General features: G+C 44.0%; 1 protein-coding gene across 9 annotated transcripts in view; it reads right to left on the bottom strand.

Moving 5' to 3' along the window:
- Nucleotides 1-22,541, bottom strand: part of TYW2 (tRNA wybutosine-synthesizing protein 2) — a 34,824-nt gene extending 12,283 nt beyond the window's left edge. Inside the window, exons 1-4 of one of the 9 annotated variants that reach the window (XM_040494386.1) lie at nucleotides 22,405-22,541; nucleotides 12,407-13,697; nucleotides 11,817-11,969; nucleotides 1,556-2,541 (exon numbers count right to left, since the gene is read on the bottom strand). In XM_040494386.1, coding sequence (XP_040350320.1) covers nucleotides 2,522-2,541; nucleotides 11,817-11,969; nucleotides 12,407-13,403 — 1,170 coding nt within the window. In that variant the 5' untranslated portion in view covers nucleotides 13,404-13,697; nucleotides 22,405-22,541 and the 3' untranslated portion in view covers nucleotides 1,556-2,521. Of the gene's footprint in view, nucleotides 1-1,409; nucleotides 1,520-1,555; nucleotides 2,542-8,489; nucleotides 8,604-9,166; nucleotides 10,790-11,798; nucleotides 13,698-22,404 lie in introns of those variants that run through there. The other 8 variants (XR_005796557.1, XM_040494385.1, XM_040494384.1 and 5 more) reach the window with 8 other exon arrangements.
- Nucleotides 22,542-23,331: the final 790 nt, after the last annotated feature.

The raw sequence follows: 23,331 nt of genomic DNA, 5'->3' as shown, positions 1-23,331 counted from the left end.
ACCACATTGTATCCACCTGTCTCCTTTGTATTCCCCTTTCTGTTGTCACTGCCACAATCCGAACCCAAGATCCTACTGGAGCTTGCCTGATTCACTGCAATATCCTCATTATGTTATTATGATCACCACTTTTCCTATAAATCAGTCTGTTTACCTCTGCCAGGTTAATTTTCCTAAATTGCACACCTGGGGAATAAACTTGTGGCGCTGACAAAATTCCCAAAGGAAAGCAAACTTGGTAAGATGAGAGGATTATTAAGGTTTATATAGAAAACCTCAGAGACGTAAATTAGCTTCTCAACTCACCTGTTATTCTGCCCTGACTGCAATTTAAAGCAAAAAGGGAGAAGCTGTTGTGGAGGAAAGGGTCCACAAGGACTAATCTAAAACAGGAGTGTGGTAGAGAAAGCAGCCAAGTACCAATTACATTATGATCATGCAAAATGGAGAATTAAATAATGTATGGGCTCTCCAATTTTTATTTAAAAAGTTAAATGTAATAAATAGTAAATAAAAATCTTATAAAAATGCTTCAGCCCTTATTAATGCTTTAATGGTTTCTAATCTTAATTTAATGCACAAATTTTATTAGTTTAAGAATTTCTAATTCAAAGTAAATCCCACTCTCGGGAGCGATGGCACAGTCGTTCTCGTCTTACGTGACTTCAAGCACATCCCTTTAAGCTCTAGATCTCACTTTCCCCATCTATAAAACGAAGGTTTAAAAAGATTCTGGCAAAGTACTTTAAAATACTACCTTAAAATTAAATGTAAATTACTGAGGTAGTTTTTTGAAAACTTAGGAATTTGGGGGGGGGGGGGAGGTGGCGCCTGGGTGGCTCAATCGGTTGGGTGTCAGACTCTTGATTTCAACTCAGGTCATGATCTCATGGTTGGTGGGATGGAGCCCTGCATCAGGTTCTGCACTGACTGCACAGAGCCTGCTTGGGATTCTCTCCCCCGCCCCTCTCTCCCCCTCCCGTGCTCAGTTATCCTTGCTCTCTCTCTCTCTCAAAATAAACTTTTTTTGTTTTAAAGAAAGCTTAGGAATTTTAAAAATAAAAGATAATCTTTCAAAAGAAAAATCCCTATGTCAGTGGTGCACTTTTCTGTTTTACATTTGCCATCTCTCAAGTCTATATTCTAAGCTCAGTTTCATCATGCCTGAGCTCCAAGTGCCTGCTTACATTTTAGGGGTCCAGTCAAGTGAGGAGAAATAATCACCTTCAAGTAAAGATGAAGGGATACCCTCCTGTACTACCCAAAAATATTCTGTACTACCAAAAAGCTAATGACTACCAAACCACTTAATAGATGCTATGATGGAAACAGAGGAACAAGGACAAAAATCTCAGAGGAATAGTTCTTTTGTTTTTTGTTTTTACAGAAGGAACTTACTGGTTATGTTTGCTTAGCTTTGCAAGAGGTTTTCTCAGCTTTGTATCAGGAAATGTCTGTGTTAGTCGTCATCCAAACAGAAGCTAAATTCCTAATAAGCATAATCCCTCCATAGCACCCACTGTGAAAAAAAAAATTAAATAAGCTTTCAAAGAAATAGCTGCAATTCACTGAATTTAATCTTTGCTTGGTTTCTACATTGACTTGAATGTTGCACAATTCAGGTATATGTTTATATTGAATCCACTCAGAGCAGTGTGGAGGGTGTGTGTGCATTCACACAGACACACTCTATATACGTAAGTTGCCTGTTTAAAATATTACCAGCTTAAAAATAACTTCATTTGGCTTTAATGGTTGAATGCCCTTTAGTTCTAAAAAGCCTTTGGAAACAGAACGTGTAAAAACTTGTTTGACTTTTCTGTTGACCTTTGCACTTGCCAGGTCTCTGTTCTAAGCAACAGGAATTGATTCTGGGCTATCTTAAGCAAAAAGGGAGATTATTAGAGGGTTATTTTCATTATTCTTCACGATTTCAAGTTCCAAGAGTGAGATGCAATTAGCCGAGCTTATGGGACCCTGTGTCTTACCCCAGCTGTACCAGCCTGTGCCAACAGCTTCCTTAGCGGGAGAAAGCAGAAAGAAGCCAGTACTTAGAACCACCCACCCCACCTCTACCCACCAATGTATTATGTATTTACTTCAAACGGATGATGGGGATGCTGGGGGGAAGGGTAGGAATTGATAGCCCAAAAAGGGATAGATACGCCCCACAACTTTTTCTCAGACCTTTGGAATTACTTTAAAAAAAAAAAAAAAAAAGGCTTCTGATCCCAAATTACAGTTTTTCTCATTTCATTAAAGTAAATTTCAGATATGCCCATCAACATGCAGCTACTATTTGAGTTTTCCGGTTTTGTAAATGCCAAGTGAATAGGAAAAGTCTGTTGTTTAGTTAACAAAGGAAACAACAGAGAATATGGTGGCATTTGCAATCAATGTTGAGTATATACTCCTTCAGTTCGTTCATTCCTGTGACAGACATTTGCCGAGCACTTTCTATGCGTTTGGCAGGAAGTTTGCCCGCTTCTGACTCTCACTCTAGACAGAGAACTTAAACTCTCTAATCATCAGTATCCTCACCTGGGAAAAAGAAAAAAGTGGTTAATATTGCCAAATAAGATACGAAATACATAGCATGCGTTATCCAGTTGAATCTTAACAAACCTACTGAAAGACACAGACAAGAACAGTGGCAGAGCCAGGTTTCTCACTCATATTTTTCTGATTGCAGAGACTTATGATCTGCTCCTCTGCAAGCAATTTTTCATGCCAGTGATACAAATTAATATATTTTAAGTACTCAGTATGATATACAGTATGTAATAATAATTAGTATGCTGAACAAGATCTACTCACTGGAACCCTTATGATACCACACACAACACTTTGCAATGGTTCCGTGTACGGCTCAGGAGTTTGGATTGCTATATATGCTAATTATTCATATATTAGAATATAAATAAAATATAAATAGATAATACGTTCAAATATGTTAAGTATGTTAAGTGATGGTCCAGAATGAGGGCCGAGATACTGCTGAAAGGCAGAGTACAAGGAATACTAAGTTAAAAACATTTGCCAAGGCAGGAAGCCCAAAGAAGACGGATATAGTACCCCACTGACAGACGGGAAGGATAGGACCCTTTATCCTAGACAGGTTTCTATAGTTCGGGTTTCTAATAATCAATAATCACTTCTCATTTCACAGAGCTCCACCTCACTGAGTAGAATAAAAGCTTAAAACTGGAAGATTCAATATTATAAAGATGTCAATTTTACCCTGTAGTTCAATGTAATCCCAATGAAAAATCTCAACAGGTTCTTTCTCCCAAAAATTGACAAGCTGATTTAAAATTCCTAAGAAGATGCAAAAGGTCAAGAATAACTACGGCAAAATCTTGGGGCGCCTGGGTGGCTCAGTCGGTTAAGCGTCCGACTTCGGCTCAGGTCATGATCTCACACAGTTCATGGGTTCGAGCCCCGCATTGGGCTCTGTGTTGACAGCTCAGAGTCTGGAGCCTGCTTCGGATTCTGTGTCTCCCTCTCTCTCTGCCCCTCCTCTGTTTGTGCTGTCTCTCTCTCTCTCTCCCTTTCAAAAATAAACATTAAAAAAATTAAAAAAAAAAAAAAAAAGAATAACTATGGCAATATTAAAAGAACAAAGTTGAAGGACTTCTAGATCAGATATCAGGACCTATTGTAAAGCTATAGCAACTTAAACAAGATAGTATTGGTGCTTGGATAGAGTGAACATGGAACAAAAAAGTCTAGTAACAATCCCCACATGTACGGTCACCTGAGTTATGATAAAACTGATACTACAGTGCAGTGGGAAAGGATAAAAACCCGGCAATATAATGTTTCTAACAAAGGCTGCATATCACTTCACGGGGAATCACACTGGGAGCATCCTCCCTACAGTTAAGAACAATTTAACTTGTATTAGTGGGGGTGGGGTGGGGGGGTGGAGGGAGAGAGTGGGAATTGGACACTTTAGAATGCTAGAGCTTCCCTTTTTAATCAAAGTTTGTCAGTTTTAAAAATAAATGATCTTCAGATTGCTGTAAGCTTTTAGTTTCTAAAGTTCTAAAAAGAAAAGTTGATTTTGACAATTTGTGCCAGTCTTCTCATTAATTTTATGGAGAAGCCAGTTTTCAGAGGTCCTTACTGTGTCATTTTGGAAGCCACTCATTTTACTCTTGCTACTAGGTAGGGAAGTACCAAGAGATGCCCTAGTGGGTGGGGTAAGCGTGAAATATACTCCTTCCTGCCCTCACTGTGTGACAATAACCCTCCTTCCTCCTGATGATCAGATTCACTTATCCCCAACCGGAGTGGTGACTCTTCCTTGCTTGCCTGCTGGTCTCTCAGCACAAGGAGCCTGACATGCCTGGGAAATCTCAGTAGGTTAAAGTGTAAAGGGTCTGTTATTGTATCTCCTGATGAAAGAGCTTCCCAATTAGGGATCAGCCCTCTAGTCTCACAAAGTTGTGGAGACGGGAGGCATGAACTCCCGGGGGGAGACGGGGGGCAGTGGGGACAGTAAGTGGGTGTATTAACTTCCTATTGCTGCTATAACAAATTACCACAAACTTAGTGATTTACAGCAACATAAATTTCTTCTCATAGTTATGGAGGTCAGAAGTCTAGAATCAAGGTATCAACCACTCTGTTCCTCCTGAAGCATTCTGGGGGAGAATCCATTTCCCTGCCTTTTTCAGTTTCCAGAGGCCTCCAACATTCCTTGGCTCGTGGCCTCTTCCTTATGTTACTCTGTCCTGCTTTTGTCATCACACGTCCTACGTCCTACTTGTATTGCCTCCCTCTTATAAGAGCCCCTGAGATTATATCAGGCCAACATGGATAAACCAGGATACTTTCCTCATCTTGAGATTAACTTAATCACACCTGTAAAGTCCCTTTTATCATGTTAAGATAATATATTTACTGGTTCTGGGTATTAGGACATGGACATATCTGGGGGACATTGTTTAGCCCGCCACAGTGGAAATTCTATTTCTACCCTTTAATTCCTAGCTGTGGATTTTCTATCTGAATGGGACATGGCACTCATTATGTAATAGGTATGGATTTAGAGTGTATACTGCATCCTGGTGAATGGGATCCCATTCATAGGGCATTATCTTCAAGCTTTGACTTGGTTTCAAAAGGTTTTTCCACCACTCCACCAGGCCAGCATTTTCCTGGTTGTATAGTATGTGATAGGATCAGTGAATCACCTGGTCATGTGCCCACTCAAACACTTCCTTTGCTGTTCAGAGGCAATATTATGCAGGAGACATATTGATGGATCGAACACTGTAAACCTTTGGATAGCAGCACTGGCCAACATCTTGTGGGCAGGAAAGGTAAACTCATGGATGCACATAGGAAGATTCTAGTCAAGGTGAATCACTGCCCTTCCATGACAGAAGCCCAATGTAACCCATTTACCACCAATTAGCTGCTTGGTTTTCTTGAGGGATGGTGTTGAACCAAGGGCTCAGCGCTGAATACTAGGCTCTTTGGTGAGTAGAAGCCATGCTGTTGGCAACTTGCTAACCTGCATCTCTGCAACATGTTATTCATAAGCTCTTTATGCTACTGGGGTAGCTCATGACGACCGCTGCTAAAATTAACCAGCCAAGTCTTTTGTTTACTTGTTGAGTTCCTCTTTGATGTGCATGTCTCCGGTAGGCACTTATGCAACACAAAGCTCTTTACTCATGTATCCAATCCCATAGATTCCCCACCACCTCTTCTCCAGGCTTCATTGTCCCTGAACTAATCTTTCCTACTCCAGGCCCCTGATCAATTTGCTAACCTATGTGCCACTTGCCATGAAGGTATATTCTTACTTCAGGCAACTTCTCTTTCCATACGAGGTGGATGACCAGGAATATTGCCCCCAGTTCTGCCTTGTGGGAAGATACCCTTCCCTGCTGTCTTTTAAGACCACTCCTGAGTAGGGCTGTAGGGTAGCAGCAGTTTATTTTGGTTTTGAACCTGTATTCCAAGAAAGCCCATCAATGAACTTAGCTCTGCATTTGCATCCTTTATCAGCAAGACAAAAGGGCTTCTCAAGTGGCCATGATTGTGGGCCAAGGGAAGGGCATTGATGCAAAAATTATAAATATGACACAGGAGTCTGGGCCACCTACCTGTGCACCTATTCGTTTCCTCTGGCACTCGCCATCCATCCCAGATGTACCACTTCCACCTTATGATGGTTTGACTTGAAGGGTCTGACAAAACTCAGCTCATGATGGGCAACTCTGGCTACATGGTTACCCGAAGTTCCAGAAGATGCTCAGATTCTACCAACGCCCATTAGCATGCCAGGAGCCATTTTTGGATGACGCCTGGCTCTCTGCTGCATACCATCTGGCCTTGCTACAGACATCCACTTGAGACTACCTCGTGATTTTCCCATTGGAGCTTGTCCTAAACTTCCATGGCTGCTTTGCTTATCACAGATACTCTTGTACCATAGAATCTCCTGGATTGAATGGTCCATGAAACAAAGCTAATTACACTGCAACCTGTACCTGCTACAGGGACTTTATGTGCTGTGGATCCCACTGAAAACTGGCAGCCTTCTATATCATCCAGGATAGGAGTCAGAGCAGTATTCCCAAGTCCCGAATTCCCACAAAGGAGCATACAGAGGTTGGCGTGCTTCCTTGACGGAGGAACACTGATGAGTGGGTGAGATGGAAAAATCTGTTCTTTACCGCGAAGGAGCAATCTTGGCATTCAAGCAGACCAGTAGCCCTAAAAATTTCACTGATGGAACAGGTTGCTGGATGGTATTAGTGATTATTCGGAGTACAATATACTGGCTCATTGTTTCTCTGGCCTAATGAGTATGATGCCGTAAGTATAGTAGGTTAGTAGGGTGTTCCTCGAAATGTTCCCATGGCCTAGGTCTCCTCAGACTATAATGATGGGGGAGTGGAGTCCTACATGAACGCAAACTGCTTCTCACCCAGCACCCTGAGGGCTCAGTTCCATACGTACTCTCATGGCTCCTGCTGGTACATGTTGCTTAGATCCTGCATCCCCTTTGGTACATGGGCCCAGCTGAAACTGTTGACAGAAGACACAAAAACAAGAGAAAAGGAGCCGTGTAGGATTGAGCCAGTTGCTTTGTTCGGTGTTGTGCAGCTGCAGTTTTACTCATCAAGTTTTGTTGACCTTCGCTGGAGTTATGAAACTATGCATACATATAGTTTCATTTAAAAAAGCAAAATTCAATGACTAAAAAAGGAAACTAGGACCGTCTGTCTGTCCATCTATAAATACCTACCTAATAGCGTACAGAGAGCTCCGTTGCATGGGCCACTCCATCCAGGAGACGACAGGGTACATAAGTGTGGTGGATACGTGCGTGTGCATGTGTGTGGTATGTTCCAAACTGCAGTTGTAGTCTCATATTCGTTATTTTCTATTTGCCTTTGATTCAACCTTCACCTTCAAAAAGCCAGAAGCAAATACCTATTCTGACAGTTTGGGCCCTCTCTGAAATTATGTGATTGTTGATCAAGTAATCTTGCAGGCAGTCTCAAATCTCATCAGAAAATTTCCCCTGTACTTAGTGTTAATAGTTTTACATTCAGTTTATAACATAGGTAGGGATCCTAACACAACTGTGGTAAGAAATTCTTATGAACTTTATATGTTGAAGTTTTGTGTCAGCTTAAGTATTGATCTGTATTTATTATTGCTAACGTGAGTTTCTTCAGTGATTGTGAAAACTAGTAAATTCATACACTATTATAAACTTCTAAAGAGTTAAAAAAAAAAGCTACACAAAATATAAGAAACAACGATCCTCAAGGCAATGAAGGACAATGATCCATGGGAGATAAAAACAAGGCAAGCCGTTTAATGGTTTAATCACTCCAGCCTATTGCCTGGAGAAAGTTCCCCGGCTGTGGCTGTGGCAGGACGTGGCAGGACGGAGGGGGAAGCCGGGTGGAGCCCAGCCGACTCCCTGAGGTGGAGATGGTACTGGGAGTCCCAGGAGCCCAGTTAACGAGTTTAGAGGTTGGAATGCCAAACAGGAGAGGGTCACGGAGAAGTCCCGAGATCTGCCGACCATCCCCTGAAGCGTCAGCTGAGTAATGATCAGGGCGCACAAGAGGATGCTACCAAAGGCCAAGAAAAATGACGAGTGTCACGGCTTGCCCAGTGTGAAGTGGCCGCACCCCGAGGCTGTTCAGAATGACATATATTGACACGTGTCCAGGGTGGGAGAAAGTGAATTCAAAATGCTATTTATGTGTTTCTCATCATTTCAAATTTCTATGTTTTTATATTTAACATGCATGCATTATACTCCTTAGGTCAAGAGGTGCGCATCACTTATTAAAATCATGAAGTTAATGAATAAAGCAACTCATAGTTGAGGGAGTTTAATAAAGTTATTGTCACTGTTTTTTAATCACAACCTCTCCATCAAGTGGTGCCCTAAGTGACAACTAATACTGATGCTCACGGAGGAAGCTTCAGCACTTTTAAACGTTCCCGACTGAGGTGACCAAGCCTCCATGAGCCTCCTGATCCTTTCAGTCTTTTTTCCTCGGTTCCATTAGGTGCCTCTTTCTGACCAGGCCAATCCAGCAAGTGCTCGGAGAAGACTGTAACGTAAATGGACACACTCAAGGTGGAGAAAAGGCTTAGGGGACCCTTACTTTCTTCCATTCACACATAACTCCAGCTCATTCTTTTTTTTTTTTTTTTTTCAAGTTTATTTATCTATTTTGAGAGAGACAGAGAGAGCGGGAGCAGGGGAGGGGCAGAGAGAGAGGGAGAATCCCAGCAGGCTCTGTGCGGTCAGTGCACAGTAACCCAACTCAGGGTTTGAACCCATGAAACTGGGAGACCATGACCTGAGCCGAAATCAAGACAGCTGGCTACTTAGCTGACTGAGCCACCCGGGCGCCCCTCCGGCTCATTCTTTAAGTCTCAAGTGAAGCGTCCCTGCTCCCACCTTCCCAGCCACACTCTCCGCTTCCCCTAACCCACACCCCCGAACGTGGATGGCTGCCTCCACTGTGTGTGCCCGTGAATACCCGTCTGTTTCTGTCTCAGCACTTAGTGCCCAGTATTAACATTGTTTCCTCTGTGTCCACGTCACCAGAAGTGATCCCTCCCATTTTGGGCAGGACTCGGCTTTTTTTAATTTTTTTTTTTTTTTTTAAAGATTTTGAGTACTTGCCCCACCTCACATGGGGCTTGAACTTACAACCCAGAGATCAAGAGTCACATGCCCCCCAGGACTCAGCTTTACTCACCTCTGTGTCTCTGGCCCTCAGCACGGTGCCTGACAGCGAGAGTACACGGCACATCCCAATTAATCAGTGAATGGCTTTTCAAAACAAGGACCCTCTACTTTAACTAAAGCAAATGTACAGCAATTCCTCACACCCAAAGTAGGAACCGGGCAGTTCACCTTACACGAAGACTGAAGTACTCACTACGTGCCAGTCACGGTGTTGACGGTTCAGGCCCGTTAACTCGCTTAGCCCTAACAAGTATGCTTCGGGCTACGTACACTTGTTAACCTGTATGTACAGACGAGGACACTAAATCTTGAGAGACTGCCTCAGGTCACAGAGAAAGAAGGGAGGCCGGAAAGTGTATGAGTGGAACCTCAATTCCATGAAGGCAGAATCCATGTCAATCTTCTTTGACCACTGAACACTCAAGGCCTGATGTGTACGTAACAGGTCGAACGAGACCAGTCAGGTGTATCTGATGTCAGCGGCCCATCCGTAGCTTAGGTCAGAAAGGTAACTCCTCAGCCCCTAGCCACGTGGCTCCCTGACCCCCCTTCCTCCCTGTTTCTCCCCTGCCTTCCTTCCTCCCCACGCGGCCTCCAGTCCCAGCGTGGCATTTTTAGCCGGAGGCACAAAAGCTGCAGGCACGCGTGTCAGAAACCAATATGGGGAAGAGGAGAGGATTCGGGCAACCACAGGCCACTCGGTGGGATGGTAATGGACCAGTCAGGCCCCCTTCCCACGATGGCTACCACTTCCTGGGGGCTTACTGGGTACCGGACACTATTCTTTTTCATCCTTACAACGACCTCCATCTTCAACACACCTCTCGCCGCTTCTTCTGTTCCGGACTGCTCTAGTGACGGTGCTCCAAACATCTTCTGAGCCAACTCTCTGCACTATTTTCTTCCGCTAGCATCTGTTTCCAGCCTGACTCACTAACAAAATCTTACCCAGTTTTTAAGAGCCGGGTCAAACACTACCCCTCTGAAGGCTTCCCCATTCTGAAAACTTTTCTTCACCTTTGCACTTCTACATGGTGCTAGCACTCTTACGGTACCTACTGTATTCCAGCTCTGAGTTTTTGTGTTATTTCTGCTGCTAGGTTGTGAACTCCTCAGAGACAGGGTCTGTATCGAATGCATCTGCAGCTCATATAGACAGCAGGCATTTAATTTGCGTGGAAGCATAAACAGCACCAATCCTGTCCTTACTGACGCTGTCCCGAGAAGGACGAGCGGCCCCAGCTCGAGCCCAACAAGCTGAATGCCAGACACAGTCATAATCCTGAGAAAGCACAACTTCCCTGTGCATCCTTCATCAGGCAAACAGCCCAGATGGCTTCGAAGTGCACGAAAACACAGCTCCGAAAAGTGATTCTCAACTATTAGTCATTCCAAAGGTAAACAGTGCTTCTCTGCGATCAGTCATTCCAGGGGCACACAACGGTGCTGGCAGACAGTCACAAAACAAAGTGACGCTTGAGAAACCCTGTAGAGTATCTCTCACTCCCTAGAGCTCCTCACGTTGGGCCTGATGTCCACCTGAGAAGGAACACGAAAAGGGAATCTGAGGCCTGTTAAAATCTAAGATTTTAATGTGAACTTTAAAAATAGCTAGCTTAGGAGCACCCGGGTGGCTCAGTAGGTTGATTGTCCAATTCCCAGGGTTGTGAGATCGAGCCCCGTGCTGGAGTCCGTACTGAGCATGCAACCTGCTTAGGATTCTCTCTCTCTCTCTTCTCTCTCTCTCTCTCCCTTGAATAAAATAGCTAGCTTTTTGTACAAGCTTAAAGCTGGAAAGCTAGTTTCCCTATAATTTAAAGCAGTCATTCTTAACCTCTTTTCTACAACAACAAACCTGATACATAAGACATCCTCCCCAACACTCATTTAGCAACGCTAAAGCAAGGGAATGAAGTTAATACACTACAGTAATTCTTATCCTTTTCCTTCCCTAATTCAGTCTTAATAACAAAGCTGCACCGTTTGATTGCTTTGATTTGGACTCTGTTGCTTAGTCTCATCAATTTTATATCTCAAATCCATCCACTTCCCACTGCCACCACCCTAGTCCAGGCCACCACCATCTCCTGCCTGGACAACCACAGAAATCTCATCACCGGTCTCCCTGCTTCCATCCTGGCCCCACTCTGGCTGATTTTCCATATTGTAGCCGGAGTGGTTTTGGAAACAGCACTGTGTCTCTCACTCTAAAATAACCAAGGCTTATTAGATAACAACTGCTTATTAGAGAACAGCCATACGAGACCATTCAAAGAAATCCTCATTTTGCAAGGGAGGAAATTCAAGGCCAAAAGAATACTGGAATCACCCACCCAAGGTAAGACAGAACTGAAGTCAGAAGTCAGAAATGTCCCGGCCTCATTTTAATGAGCCATACTGCTTCTCCCAGATATGTAGTTCATTCTCAATGTGTTAACAGAAGACAAATGCAATGACTCGGATTGGTCTAGAGCCTGCATTCAGGGCCACAAAATATTAAAATAGGTTGCCAGGAGAAAAGAGGGGTGACAACTCAGCCTAAACTTACGTATTAAGGTTCACTCACATGTAGATCCTTGGGTCTCAGGATCCACCTTCTCTAGCCAACTAGAGGGCAGGGGCGGCATTCCAGATCCAAGACTATGTGGTCCACATGGGGAGCGTAGGATTTCACTGGTTGGATGTGCAGGATTTGTGTCTTCCATGGTTTCCCGTGCACCTGCCGAAGAAGGGTGGCAATACGAGTTTCTGCAGATTCTGCCCATCTCTGCCACTCTGGTTTGGTGGCGGCTGGCAGTGTTTTTCTCCTAGAATCCCCGGTAGCTCCATTTGTCCCTTGGTTGGTGATAATTTGCTGAGGATAAGGCCGATGCTCCTTCTCCATTTCACTGCTTCCAAGAGGCTGGAGATTCTTCCCTGGGAAAGATTCCACATTTTGGTGGATATGCAAAATGCCCCCAGCATCCTGTTTTAGCACCTGGCAGGCAATGGGCCAGCCTTCTTCAGAGCTGGGAATCAGCCCCAGGTTCACCCTGTCTGCAATGTTTGAGAGCTTCAGTTTTCTGTTATCCCCAAAGTGTATTTGGCACCGATCTGCCACTCCATTGATCTCAAGATTAGTTCTCAGGGCAACTACAGCATGGGGGTTCCACTCACAGGCGTGGACGAAGGCAGCACCAGCATGCACCAGGAAGGGCAACGTAAAATAGCCAATCCCTGCGTAGAGATCCACCAGCACCTCTCTGGCACAGGGCAGCGATGCCACTCGAAGCTTCTCCGTGATGTTTCCGAAGGAGAACATGCACTGGGTCACGTCAAACTTATATCGGATCCCATTATCGACATGCTCTACCCAGCCATGGTCGCCCAGCAGCAGAGTCACGGCTGGTGTTCGAGTGCCGTCTGGTGATACCCGCCCTCGTTTGGCCACACGACGGACGCCAAGGGCCGACGCAACAGTCTCCCAGAGTTCTGGTTCCAGATTTTTCCACTGCTTGGCTTGGAAACAGTCTTCACTCAGCAACAAGAGGTTACCATGCCGTTGCCAAGATCGGGGCAAATCAGCCTCCAACTCAGCTGACCACGTCACTCCCCGGCCCTCTACCCAGCGACTCACTTCAAGACACAGCCTTTGGGCAGGTGAACAACTCTGAGCCTTCTTGGAGGGAACAGGATGCAGGAGCTGGGTTACTATACAGGTGCTGCCTGGGGCCACACAATTCCTCAGCTCCCGCAGGTGCTGTTCACGGAGAGCCTCGCCCAGCACGGGTAGCGCCACGGTGCCATCCGGCATCTTTGCCACACGGTGCTGTCTATCCAAGAGTTTCTGCTTCTCGAGATATTCCCTGTATCGCTGGGTAAACCGAGGCTCAGTCACAACTGCGACAACAGCCGCGTTCTTCCCACCTTCCCTTTCCATGCTGCTGGTGCCCCATTCTCTCCGAGTCCCTCCGCGAGACTCACTCAGACTCCACTCACCAGGACCGGGATCTCCACCGCAGCAGCAACAGTAAGAGCTGCGCGCACACCGCCCGCCGGAGCCGGAAGTGACGTCAAAATGGCAGGCCGGAACAAAAGTTGGTGCGCTTGCGGACAAATGCGTCGCCGTTGCCGTGGAGACGTTGCTGCCGCCATCTTTGTTGTGGTTGACCATGCCTTGCTTCGGTTTAACGGGAGATTAGTTAAAACAAGGAATTCTCTGGGCTCGAAAACTTAAAATTAATCGATATCCGCTAGAACCCTCGTGCACCCTCTTCAGTTATGCTCACGAATCCAAAGAGAGAAGTGCACTTGGAATGATGGGCTGGATTTGGAGAAAGGCATAGTTTCCATAGCCTCATGCTGCTCTCAGGTCAGTGTCAGTGGCCACGGTATTTGCTGAGAGTGAGGAGTCAACTATAGCTTCCTCATTCCTTTTCCTTAAGATAGTCGTCACCAACTCATTGTCCTACAGTATAAAAAAAAAAAAACAGTGTTTGGAAGTCAGAAGTATCTGAGTAAATCATATCACCTCTCAGAACCAGAAGCTTCACCTATGAACTGGGATTTATGTTAACTTTCTCAGATGATTGCTATGATTATAGATATAGATATATATAAAACGCTTTGAACAGTGGCTAGTAAAGAGTAGGTACTCAAAAGAGATATATGGAATAAGTTGAACTGGTTAGATAGTAGATTAATAGCCCCTTGAAATGCTTTGATATAGCTAATGAGGACAAAGAGTAATTCCCCTACCCCTAAATTCAAATGGTGAAAAATAAGAGTTGTAAAGAAGGCCTATTCATTCTACTTACCTCCGACCATTCTATACCAGGATGTTGGGACCCAGAGAGGTTAACATTCATTAAGACTCCCAATTCAGGTCTCTCTGTATGGGAGGCACAAGGCTATGACTAAAACAGTTTCTTGTTTCTTGACACCTATTCAGTATCGATCAGAGTTGTTGTTGTCAGTTTTGTCTTTATGTTGAAAATTAAGATTCCATGGAGACAAAAAATTAAGTGGGACAGAGTAGAAGACCCTTTTGGTGCCCCATATATCCTTGGGACTCTCCATTCCTGTATATGTCAATCCAATGGCTTCTAACTAAAAGCACTTAGGTGTCTGTCTAATGGCTTTCTCTGCTTACTAGAATTGGCTTAGCCTATGTCCAGGGCATGCCAGAAATGCTGGAAAATTACTGCTATATCCCCAGTATTTTATATAGTTCCTGGTCACAGTCATTTCTTGGCAAATACTATAGTAATTAAGAGAATGATTGATCACCAAGAGACTTGAACATGTTTGTACCCATTCAAGCAGTAATCCATTCCATAAATGTAGAATGATTAGAAATTCAAACAAAGAATTATAAACTAAGACTCCTTACTGTTTTACTTAAATGTACAGATGAAAGGTTAAATGGATTATGATTACATCCTTTAGATGGAAATATTAAACAATGGTCATGATTATAAGAAATATTAATGACATGGGAAGTTACTCCTTTTGCAGTGTTAAATTGAAAAATGTACAATTATGCCTTAGATGATATTATTTATGTATTTTAAAAAGTTTATTAGGGCAGGCTCTAAAATATGAACGGTGATTCCCTAAATGTGATATAATTATAAGAGATTCCATTTTCTTTTGTACATTTTTCTCCAGTAACAAATTGTATATGATGAACAAATGTTATCTTTATATCTTACAAAAGTCTTTAGAAGATCCCCGAGGCAGCAAAAACATTGTTTTCTGGGTTCCATACAAATGGAAACTCCCTTTCATTTTATTTGTAGTGGGAGGTGATAAAAGTCATATCTTGCAAAGTGTTTTTTCCTCTAGGTTTTCCTTCTGTTCCAAAGTCAGTCTAACACCTTGCAACAATAATTAAGATAATGTAGTGCAGACTTTGACCCAGATATATCCTACTTTTAATCTGAAGTAAACAAAATATTGGGGGGGGGGTAAATTTGAAAACTAAATATTTGAGAGTTAGAAATGGTCCTTTAAAAAAGTTTTACAAATGAGCCCCACTTGTGCATGGCCACCTTGATCCACCTTCCCTCAAGCACATGACCTCACTTTCCCCACCACTTCTACCATGTGAACTCATTAAAATGACAACAAAGCGGGGCGCCTGGGTGGCGCAGTCGGTTAAGCGTCCGACTTCAGCCAGGTCACGATCTCGCGGTCCGTGAGTTCGAGCCCCGCGTCGGGCTCTGGGCTGATGGCTCAGAGCCTGGAGCCTGTTTCCGATTCTGTGTCTCCCTCTCTCTCTGCCCCTCCCCCGTTCATGCTCTGTCTCTCTCTGTCCCAAAAATAAAATAAAACGTTGAAAGGAAAAAAAAAATTTTTAAATGACAACAAAGCAAAAGCAACCAGCAATGATGACAGTAAACAAGCTTGTAGACAACCCATGAGTTCAAATGCAGAAGAGGATAACTACTTAGTAAAGGAGAAGTAGGTCACGGAAGTTAACTGGACAGAAAAGGAGAGAGAGAGAGGAGGCAAACTTTATCACAAACTGCTTTTCCTGAAGTGGCCAGAATTATTTATTTCCATATGAATTAAAAATATCCATTAGAGTTGTTGTCTGAGAGACCCCAGCTGGAGATGAGTTTGTTACCACCTCTTATTGATGAGATGCCAACACGTGGAAGACCAAGGGACCAGCTTCTTATAAGAGAGGCTGCATTCGGTTGTTTAAGGGCTGTCAGTTTTCATGAAGGAAGGAGGTTCCAAATGGTGTTGGGCTGGCCGTATACACAAGAGCTTTCCTCCATGGCTTGATAGACCCTGGAATCTAGAAATAAAGAGGAATAATTTTCTTCACGTTCTTATTTTTCTCTTCCTTCTGTTCTCCACTTCGCCGGCTGCACCTGGAATGCCTTTCCCTTCCCCTAGGTGCCTCTTCATTTGTTCATTCATGTTAGCATCACTTCTGCAATTTTTGAACAACTGTTTGCTAACCTCCCTCCACGGATCTCTATTCTGAGTTATACGTACACTCCCAAATACCTCTGATGCCATCAGGTAGGTGCTATTGGAGTTGCAGTTTCAAGTGTTTTGTGAGCATGGAGGAGAGATCAAGCCATCCCTCTCTTTCATTTTGAAGAACACGTTCTACTGCTTTTCCTCCTACCTCACTGAATGCTTCTTCCCATGGGTACACCTGTCTACCTCCTCTCATCGGCCCCCCTGCCACCATATTTGATGTTTCCCAGACACTTCACATTCAATACTTCCAAAATTGAACTCAGCCTGTGTTCCCCCCACTCCTCTTTAGCTCATGAAATGCCCCTGCCAGTCTCTCTAGTTGCTCATGTCACAAACCTGAGGCTTTTCTTTTACGGATGCCTCCCCTTGCCCTCAGCACTCACAACAAAGCCGCCTCCATTTTGAATGGACTTTACCTGCCGCACAGTTCCCCCAAACAATCCCCTTCTCTCGGTGTCAGTGACAGTGCCCTAGACCTTGTCTCACAGCTTCCTGAGTGGACTGCACACCTTTGTTTATTTCACTGGTAACGTACTATTATTTTTACTCCCTTTATTTTATGTCAAGGTGTTTGAAATAAAGCCCCAAGATGGTAAGGAATTTTTTTCATAAGCTTTGCTTGATTCTATAAAGAGTTACACGGTCACATTACAAAGTACATTATGCCGTAATTGAATGTTCCATTAGGGGAATGGGATTTGAATAATTTATATTATGATACCCAGAGCTTGAGACTTTGTAATGTTTAAAATTGTAAAAATTCAAAAATAGCAAGTTGTTTTCTTTGAGAGAGAGAGAGAAAGAGAGGGAGGAAGCACAAGCTGGGGAGAGGAGCAGATGAAGAGAGAGAATCTTAAGCAGGCTTCACACCCAGCATGGAGCTCAACACAGGGCTCAGTCCCATGACCCTGGGATCATTATCTGAGCTGGAATCAAGAGTTGACGCTCTCAAGTCACCCAGGTGCCCCCCAAATAGTAAATTTTAGCAACATTTTTATTTTATTTTTAAAAATTTTTAAATTTTATTATTTTTCAGAGAGAGAGAGAGAGAGAGCGCACGAGCAGGGTAGGTGCAGAGAAGGGGGGGGGGGGACACAGAATCTGAAACAGGCTCCAGGCTCTGAGCTGTCAGCACAAAGCCCGATGTGTGGCTCAAACTCACAAACCATGAGATCATGACCTGAGCCAAAGTCGGATGCTTAACTGACTGAGCCACCCAGGTGCCCCAACAATATTTTTAAATATAAAAAGTTCTCACTTTAACTCATTAGTAATTGCATTCCATTGTGGCCAGAGAACATACTATATATATACTTTGAAGCCTGCCTTTTAGATTTATCGAGGCTTTATTTTGTGACATAGTATATGGTCTATCCTGGAGAATGTTCCACATGCACTTGAGAAGAATGTGTGTTCCGCTGTTGGTGGTTGAGTGTTCTCTAGTTGTCTGTTAGCCTGTATCTTTTCAGCTTATGATCAGGTCATTATTATATTATAATCATTATAATTAACAACCATAGTCTTAATTCAAAAAACTAGAATGCCTAAGGGCACCTGGGTGGCTCAGTTGGTTAAGCATCCTATTCTTGATTTTGGCTCAGGTCATGATCGCATGGTTCGTGAGATCAAGCCCCATGTCAGGCTCTGCACTGACAGCCCGGAGCCTTCTTGGGATTCTCTCTCTGCCTCTAACCCACTTGCACTCTCTCTCTTTCTTTTAAAAGAAATAAACATTAAAAAAAACCCACTAGAATGCTTAATACCAAGTAATAATTTAAACGCATGGTCCTCTCTTATTCCTCTGTACTCAACACACTCCCTCCCTTTTGCTGAGTTCACTTTCATGACGGGTCTCACTGCCCAGAAAATTCCCTTCCTAAGGCCAGTCGGAACATCCTCAGGAAAGCCTTCTCTAACCTCCTATCCATCTCCCCAATAAGGAAAATCCCTACCAATAATTCTCATAGCACCATGTTCTTCTCTTAGAGCCCTTTCCAGTCATATTTTTCATGTTGATTTAATTAATGGCTCTCTTTCCACAGTGTGTAAGTTTCAAGGGGGGGCAGGGTAAGGAGCTAGGTTTCCCCCATTATTGTATTTCCTTATTGTATTTATGAGGACCCGCCACATACAGTACATTCTCATAAAATATCTTTAGAATGAACATGTGAGTTTGTGAGTATATGGATGAATGAACGAATGATGGAAGGAAAGAAGAAGGATCTGCGGAAAAACAGTCCGTGGCCCAGGTGAGCGTTTTAGTTCCAAGTTGTTGCCACTAGATGGCAGCAACAACCAGCACCACAGTAGCTGCAACTCTGAGCAAAGTTCTTGGGTTTCTCACGGTTTGGACACCCTCAGGGGCCTACCCTTCTCCAACGGGCCTTTCTTCATTCAGCTCTATTGACCTTACTACATGGCCAATCCAGATACATGAATGTGTTTGGCAGCAATTAACAAAACCTCCAAGGAACAGCAGCTCAACAGTGGGTGAGGAGATACGTATTTTTTCATATAAAAGGAAGTCCAAGGCTTGTGTAGCCTTCAGGGAACTCGGCAGTAAACCAGCCTCCTCCTCAGCCTTAGCGTGACCCTTTCATCCTTGAGGTGTCAATATGGCCACTACGCTTTTAGGCTCTGTGTGCAAACCAAGGCAGAAAGAATAGGGCAGAGCAAAGAGAAGCATCTGCCCCATGGACTTCCACTACCCCTCTGGGACAGAAAGGGGTCCCAAGGCCACCCCTGATGGCTGGGGAGGCTGGGAAGTGGACTTGGCTTTACTTTTTGATTGTGGGGTTGACCGAGGACAAATAAGGGAGAGTGAGCAAACATCAGCCATGAAGCAACATTCCTCTACACAGTAAGCGGGGGGGGCAAAAACCCTGGAAACAACAAAGGGTCTCTGGACAGGGGTTGGGATAAAAGACGGCAAGTAGACATAAGAGCAAAGCCCAACATCTATGAAGAAGTTTTAATAACATAGTTCAGCTAAGAAAGGGCTGAGCTGACTTCTGTTGCCTTCATCTTCACTCTGCAAACTCTGAAAATTCGAATTTAACTAGGAACATCTTTTACAGGAAGTCCTTCCAGACTTCTCTTGCCTTTTCCTCCCACCTGGGATTTTTAAATTTTTAAAGGACAATTTAAAAAAAAAAAAAAAAGATTTAAAAGTATTTTTAAAAGTAGGGTCCATGCCGAACATGGGGCTCGAACTCAGGACCCCAAGATCAAGAGTCACATGTACCACTAACTAAGCCAGCCAGTCACCCCAGATTTAAAGGTATTTTTAATAGTGACACTGAGAAAAATAATAAGTAACATTTACAAAGCGCTTATCCGCTTATCGGGTGCCAGGCACTAATTTCAATGTTGTATAGTAATGAACTTTTCCAAGAGCTGGTTTTTTATCATTCATGTTCTTTAAAAGAGGCTACTAAAGTTGTTACACAGCTAGGAAGTGGTGCAGCCAGGCTTCGTACCCAGGCCAGCTGGCTCCTGAGTCTACATTTTTAACCATTACCCCGCACTGCTATCAAGCACAATTTGACAACACCAGTGTTCAGAGGTGTCTAAAATGATGCAACGTGAGTATGCGAGATGGTCTAGTGGGTAAGGAGGGGAAATACTAAATTTTTCTCCTTTCATTTTTTTTGCATCTCCTATGTTTAATTTCTGTATGTGCCTACACGTAATAAAGTACATACTATGTTAGCACTTTAGCTCTTTTCCAAGATTTCGAAGTAAAACACACAGCTACTAGAGCTTAGAGAAGTGCAGGTTAAAAGCCTGGGGCTTTTTCCAGAGGCTCAGTCTGAGTGTATTTGTATTACAAGGTATCAAAGACTATACTTTCAGGGATCATTTCTATAGTTCGGATTCCAAGGTATCTCCACCAGAGGGTGCTTCGTGGGCAAAGAGACTGGTGACATTTCCAAAGGGAGGGCTTGGGGATTTCATCACTTCTTTGTCTGGCTGTAGTGAGGCCTCTGTGCACACACTCTCCATCTTCCTTCTGCCCGCTGGATACTTTTCACTCACCTGGTTGGTCCATTTGCCTTTAGGCTTTAGGAAATCACTACAGGAGTTGACCTATCACAGCCCAGAGAAAAGGTAGAAGGGCATTGCTATCCGTCCTCTCCACTTAAACCCCCCTTATTCTTTTTTTCTTTATTATTATAAATTTTTATTTATTTATTTTGAGAATGAGAGAGAGGGAGACAGAGGTGGGGCAGAGAGAGACAGAGAGAATCCCAAGCAGGTTCCACATTGTCAGCTCAGAGCCGGACACAGGACTCGAACTCACGAACAGTGAGTTCATGACCTGAGCTGAAACCAAGAATCAGGCGCTGAGTCACCCAGGTGCCCCGCCCCTCCTTATTCTTAAACTCTGCTTGGGCATCACTGCCTCCTACCTTCCCCCACCATTCTGCCTCCCTGTCCCTACCGCTCCCTCTAATCTGAAGGAACTTCTGCCTCCGTTAGTGTGCCATTAAACTGTTCATTTCTCACATGTGGTGCATGACGCAGGGTACAGAGACCCACTTTACCAACAACGACGCCTTCAGGAGCCGGGATCCACTCTCTCTGGCTCGGCACGGTGCCTAGGCAAGGGGGCGCACGGTAAATAACTGTTAGTTCAGAAGTGACTTTCCAGAGTCGGCTTGTTCTGCGTTCAGATGACTAAATGTGTAACCATCGCACCCCGCTGGATTAAGGAGTGGTGGCTCCATCTACACAAGAATTAACCTTTGGACAGCATTAGCCTTTGAGTCCCTTTCCTGTTCTGAGAAGCAGATTTACGGTGATGGTAAGAAAGCTTAAGCTTCAGGCCCTATCAGGTGCATTGGCTCTTTCCAATGGATGAAGCCTTTGACAGTGATTTCACAGGGTCGGGTGTTTTTGTGGAATTTGCAAAAGTAAGAGGACTTCACCACAAACGGTTAAGATCACTGTGTCGCTCCACGCCACCTTCCCCTCCCATAAGGCGTGGATGCCGGCATTTCGGGGACTCAGTAGGTGAAGTTAAGCTGGAATACGCTTCGTTTGGTGTAGTGGGATACATTTGTGTGATTGCAGTCTCTTCTGTGTGCAGTTCAGTTCTTGCCAGCGTTCAGGTTTAGGAATAGCTGCTGGAGATACTTCTATGGCTAGCCACTGCTTTGCCCAGCATCCTGACACGGAAGTACAGGACCAGGTGTCCCGTGGTGATGTGAGCATGTTCTCTGATGGCGGGCACTGGAAGGATATGAGTCACAGAGGAGAAACCAAGTTTCAAAAGTAAGGTGTCAGCAGCTAGTGTGCAGGAAGTTTCTTCTAAGCTTCAGGCATATATATATATATATTTTTTTTTTTTTTTTGAGAGAGAGAGAGAGGGAGACAGAGAGAGAGAGAGTACCTGTGAGTGGGGGAGAGGCAGAGGGAGAGGAAGAGAGAGAACCGCAAGCAGGCTCTATGCCCACTGTAGAAGCCAACATGGGGCTCACTCTCACGACCGTGAGATCACGACCGGAGTGAAAGTCAAGAGTTGGATGCTTACCCGACTCAGCCACCCACATGCATCCCTGGCATGTACAATTTTAAATGGAGGATTCAGTTTTCAACAATGCCTGGTTAGTATTCTGTTAGGAATATGCTAGATAACATAGCATTTTCATTATAAACATGCCATACCTTAGAAAAGAACTTGGGAATAGGGTATATATTTTTAAAGCATGCTCTACACCCAACATGGGCCTTAAACTCATGACCCCAAGATCAAGACTCATATGCTGTACCGACTGAGCCAGCCAGGCTCCCCGAGAGTAGGATATTTGGTGAAACATCACATTCAACCCAAGTTCAACCAAGACACGTGCTCGCAATTTAAAAACACACAGAACTCACTAAACTGCGTGAATGGGATATCAAAACAAGAGTCTTGCTACAGGCCTGTGTTCTAGCCTCCACGTCTTAGTCATTATACATTCATCATCCAACCTCAGGAGTATCCAACGTCTCTTGTTTAGATCTCCTTTTGGCAGAATAGAGCAAGAGCATGAATATCCCCCAAGAAGAAACCTCCTGTAGGATAAAAACACAGAACCCAGAGTGAGAAGGAAAAGAAAAAGAAGCCAGACCGGCCAGCCAATGTGGGTAGCCCAGTCAGTACCCACAGCAGGCAGGTGAGCACTTACCTGATGCTGAGGTCTCACTTTGGCCCCCCTGTGAGTTTCCGAAAGAATCTCCTGTCACTCAAATCGTTCATCTTAAAAATGACAAATGGCTGGGGCGCCTGGGCGGCTCTGTCGGTTGAGCGTCCGACTTCGGCTCAGGTCATGATCTCATGGTTCGTGGGTTCAAGCCCCGCATGGGGCTCTGTGCTGACAGCTCAGGGCCTGGAGTCTGCTTCGAATTCTGTGTCTCCCTCTCTCTCTGCTCCTCCCCTGCTCATGCTCTGTCTCTCTCTCCTTCAAAAAAAAAAAAAAAATTTAAAAAATTTAAAAAAAAAATGACAAATGGCTAATTTCTCTGACAATACGATTTGATTTTTTGATCAAAAGGTTTTAAAACCAAGTGGTTGCTGGCTGAGGATTTTCCAAAAACCTAAATAAGAAAAGAAAAAGCCAGAGTCACACTCCCTTATGCCACCTACATCAATGCAGTTTAAGCCAGAAAAATTATAAGATTTTCATATAAAGTTACATGAAAACACACTTTTCCCATAAAAACATTTAAAAGATACCAACACGACTTTGTTTCTTCCGCGTAAGCCCAAGGGAGACAGTAATTTGCTACTTGCTCTTAATGTCCCAAAGATGCGAAGAATTAAAATCCTGTTTTTTCACTATTCTCTACATTAATAAAATGTATACTTTTTAAATTAAAAAATTAGATGGCAACACACACACTTGAATTTACCAGAATTCTTATGTTTGTAGGCCACAAACTAGTGGCAATAATTAAAAACAGCAAGAATGTCTGTGAAGTTGCATATTTTATACATTCCAACCACCGATAATAGAAACAACTGTCAGAGCGCCTGGGTGGCTCAGTGGGTTAAGCGTCAGACTCTCGGTTTCGGCTCAGATCATGATCTCATGGTTTGTGAGATCGAGCCCCAA

This window comes from Herpailurus yagouaroundi, unplaced genomic scaffold (assembly GCF_014898765.1).
Source record: "Herpailurus yagouaroundi ecotype Mexico unplaced genomic scaffold, PumYag 186, whole genome shotgun sequence".
Classification (NCBI taxonomy): domain Eukaryota; kingdom Metazoa; phylum Chordata; class Mammalia; order Carnivora; family Felidae; genus Herpailurus; species Herpailurus yagouaroundi.
Note: the sequence above shows the minus strand (reverse complement) of the source record. Positions and strands in the feature narration are given on the sequence as shown.